This window comes from Rhipicephalus microplus, chromosome 10 (genome assembly GCF_043290135.1).
Source record: "Rhipicephalus microplus isolate Deutch F79 chromosome 10, USDA_Rmic, whole genome shotgun sequence".
NCBI lineage: Eukaryota > Metazoa > Arthropoda > Arachnida > Ixodida > Ixodidae > Rhipicephalus > Rhipicephalus microplus.
In genome coordinates, this window is record NC_134709.1 from 46,556,797 (window position 1) to 46,559,899 (window position 3,103).

Consider the following 3,103-nt stretch of genomic DNA (forward strand, 5'->3'; position numbering starts at 1 on the left):
CAACTTTTGTAGGGGTTATTCTAGTAGTCTTTTCCTTTGAATTATACATCTTCGGCACGTCAAAACGAAATGCTCCAGAGAAAGGGAATGCATTCTCTGGAAGGCGCTCAATCTTCGTCGTCATCAACCACAGTAAAAAGTACACGTAATGTCTAACAGATGTGTAGAGGGCACCTCACTTATCTGCAGAATGATGAATCACATCATGGAGGAAAAAAACAAAAAAATGAGGGAGCATGACGTCATGTCGCCAGTTTTTGCTAGCCAACCCGTTTTGTAGCTAGCGGTGTCGCCCCAACACGTGACTTTTTCTTGCAAGATCACGTTAGCAACGATATTTGTCGAGACTTCGGGGTACGGCACCCGGTAGCTTTTATTCGAAGAGTGATGGTTGGGCGCAGAACCACCGGTTCACGCAGGTCGTTGAAAAATGGAACACCACCGAGACTACTAAAATCTACCTCACGCTCTGAAGTTTTGATCACTTGTTAGGCCGACAAAGTGGGCTTAACAATAACTCTGGGCTTAACCTCGTGTGACGTCATGCTCCCTCCTTTCTTTTTTCTTCCTCCATCAATGGCAGAGTGGCATAGTGGATGCATCACCATCAACGTCATCGTCATGGCGTATTTTTGGATAATTTGACTAAGTTGTGCCGTGATGGCAGAAAAAGAATGTGTGGTTTGCAACGCACTTCCACAGTACGTTTGGGTTTAACTACAGATAATGTTCTTATTTCGGGCGCCTCCGGCTTGGGATATTTGCACAGAAACGTATTTGACGCAGCCTGTAATTTTATTCAAGAATCTAAAAGCATGGCAATATAACGACTGCTATAATATATGCTTGACTAATACATGTGATATAATTGATAGTGTGAATAAATGTACGACATACTAGGACATACATTCGATATTGATCGGGTGAGGTAAGCTCAATGGTCTGGTCAGTTCGAAACTTCAGTCTTTCGATATGGTATTAGCGGTTATTTTATTTTATTGATGAACATTTCTTTTACATTTCATTTATTTTTAAAGGGTAATTAGCAATTTTATTTCCTTTGTACATTTTCTAATGGGCTGATAATTATTGTATAGGATTCACATATAGGCTACTAGACGTTTCTTGTCCGACACCCCAGAGTGGGTATGTGCCAGTTCCCACAGGCACAAACAAACAAACAAACAAACAAACAAACAAACAAACAAACAAACAAACAAACAAACAAACAAACAAACAAGCAAACAAACAAACAAACAAACAAACAAACAAACAAACAAACAAACAAAAAAAACAAACAAACAAGCAAACAAACAAACAAACAAACAAACAAACAAACAAACAAACGCACTTGTTCTTAATCGTCATTAGCGTCATCGAGGGACGACGGCGGACATGGCTCAACCCTCGCCCATGAAGGGTGGCTTTGACCTTTCATCTTAGACAATTGCACTAGGGACCCTGTGACTCCTCCCATGCAACTGCCCCACTAAAAGATTGGCGATCCTCTTGCGTGGGTACGTGCCAATCATCCAAGACGCATCGGCATCATGATAATTTGACCTACACTGAACAAGGGTGTGGCACGAGGAGACGCTGGTCGGATGGACGGCGCATTAAATTCGTAAGGGCAGGGCATCAGGCCGAAAGCCCCGCATTCGATTATCTTCACCCAAGAGGCGCCGGATAACCGACAGACACCACCGCCTTGAGGCCCAGCTAGCTCTGTCTTGGTGTCAAACGGCCGCTATGTACGCCGCCAGCTGGTACCCGAAATCGGTCGATTACAACGCGCCGTCGGCCACTTGCCTCCTGAGGATCAAGCGGGACATCCAGGAGATCAAGGCTGACCCCTTGCCCGGAATCTACGTCTCGCCCGAGGAGAACGACCTGAGCAAGCTGCACGCCGTCGTGGTGGGGCCTTCGGGAACGCCTTACGAAGGCGGCTTCTTCCACTTCTTCGTGAAGTGCCCGTCAAGCTACCCGATGCAGCCGCCTTACGTGCGCCTGGTGAACACGGACGACGGGTGCGTGCGGTTCAACCCGAACTTCTACGCTTTTGGAGAGGTGTGTTTCGTTCGTCACTTCTGCTCACGTAGTCGAAAGTGACTCACGATGGAGCATTGTTTTCCCCCGCTTAGGGATGTCAGCTTTTCCATGCTAAGGTTTTTTTTGGGGGGGTCACACTATCTGTTAGATTCTTCCTTACTCTTCTTCTTACTTCTTTATATTTTGTAATACTTGCCCTTTCCGAATGTGCAAGGGGGCCAACCAAGCCCGTGTTTGACAAGTTTTCCTGCTTTGACTCTTTGTTTTTTTCCTATATCTCCCCAAACTTATAACTACTTCTTACACTAGAAACAAAACAGCGTGCATCTCATTTGCCTGACGCGCAGTATTGCACTCTTAGGGTCCAGCAAAAGCAATGGCACAACAGCCGCTTCAGCATAAATGACACTGTAGCAAAGTAGATGGAGACTCTATTCTACCACGGATATTACAGCTCCTAATGATGGATGCCTAATCAGCGATAGACGCGAGCAGGACACCCCGTTATAAATTGAAGAGTTAGATGCATTCTCAACTTCCCGCTTCGGGTGCATTAAAGAAATTAATGTTTTTCGTATCATTAACTTGCCATTTCATTGTACAGGAAGCACCACTCTTGTCCTGAGAAGACGTTTGGTGAGCGATAAAACTCGATAAAGGTAAATACAGGTGGAGACGTTGACTTTAAGTTCCACGACGTCATAGAGTTTGATAGCCTCAATTAAAGCTCGTGTAATCGTTTGTCGTTAGCATTGATTTACATCTAGTTGTAAGAAAAATATTCTAAATTGTAATATGTTTCAACAGTGTGGCGAAATGTACAAGGAATACTATGATATACGTGTTGTCAGGCTTGACGGTCGCGTGCAGAAATTATGGCTTGAAACTTCAAGCGTCAAACTTTCACTCTATTTACTTTTATACTAATCATCCAATGAAGTTGCAATATAATGGCAACAGCGTTTTGAATAAGTAAAACTTTAGTCTCATTCTCTGTTCACTGCCACTCTCGTAGCTGTGCCTTGACATTCTGGGCACTTGGTCGGGGTCCACC

The 3,103-nt window shown here is 44.3% G+C and overlaps 1 protein-coding gene across 1 annotated transcript in view; it reads left to right on the forward strand.

The window, feature by feature from the left end:
- Nucleotides 1–1,558: 1,558 nt before the first annotated feature.
- The window catches only part of LOC119181721 (ubiquitin-conjugating enzyme E2 Z), a 2,695-nt gene continuing 1,150 nt past the window's right edge, over nucleotides 1,559–3,103 (forward strand). Inside the window, exons 1-2 of the mRNA XM_037432964.2 lie at nucleotides 1,559–2,067; nucleotides 3,065–3,103. The exon at nucleotides 3,065–3,103 is cut by the window's right edge and continues 1,150 nt beyond it. Of these exons, the coding sequence (XP_037288861.2) occupies nucleotides 1,750–2,067; nucleotides 3,065–3,103 (357 nt within the window). The 5' untranslated portion in view covers nucleotides 1,559–1,749. The remainder of the gene's footprint in view (nucleotides 2,068–3,064) is intronic.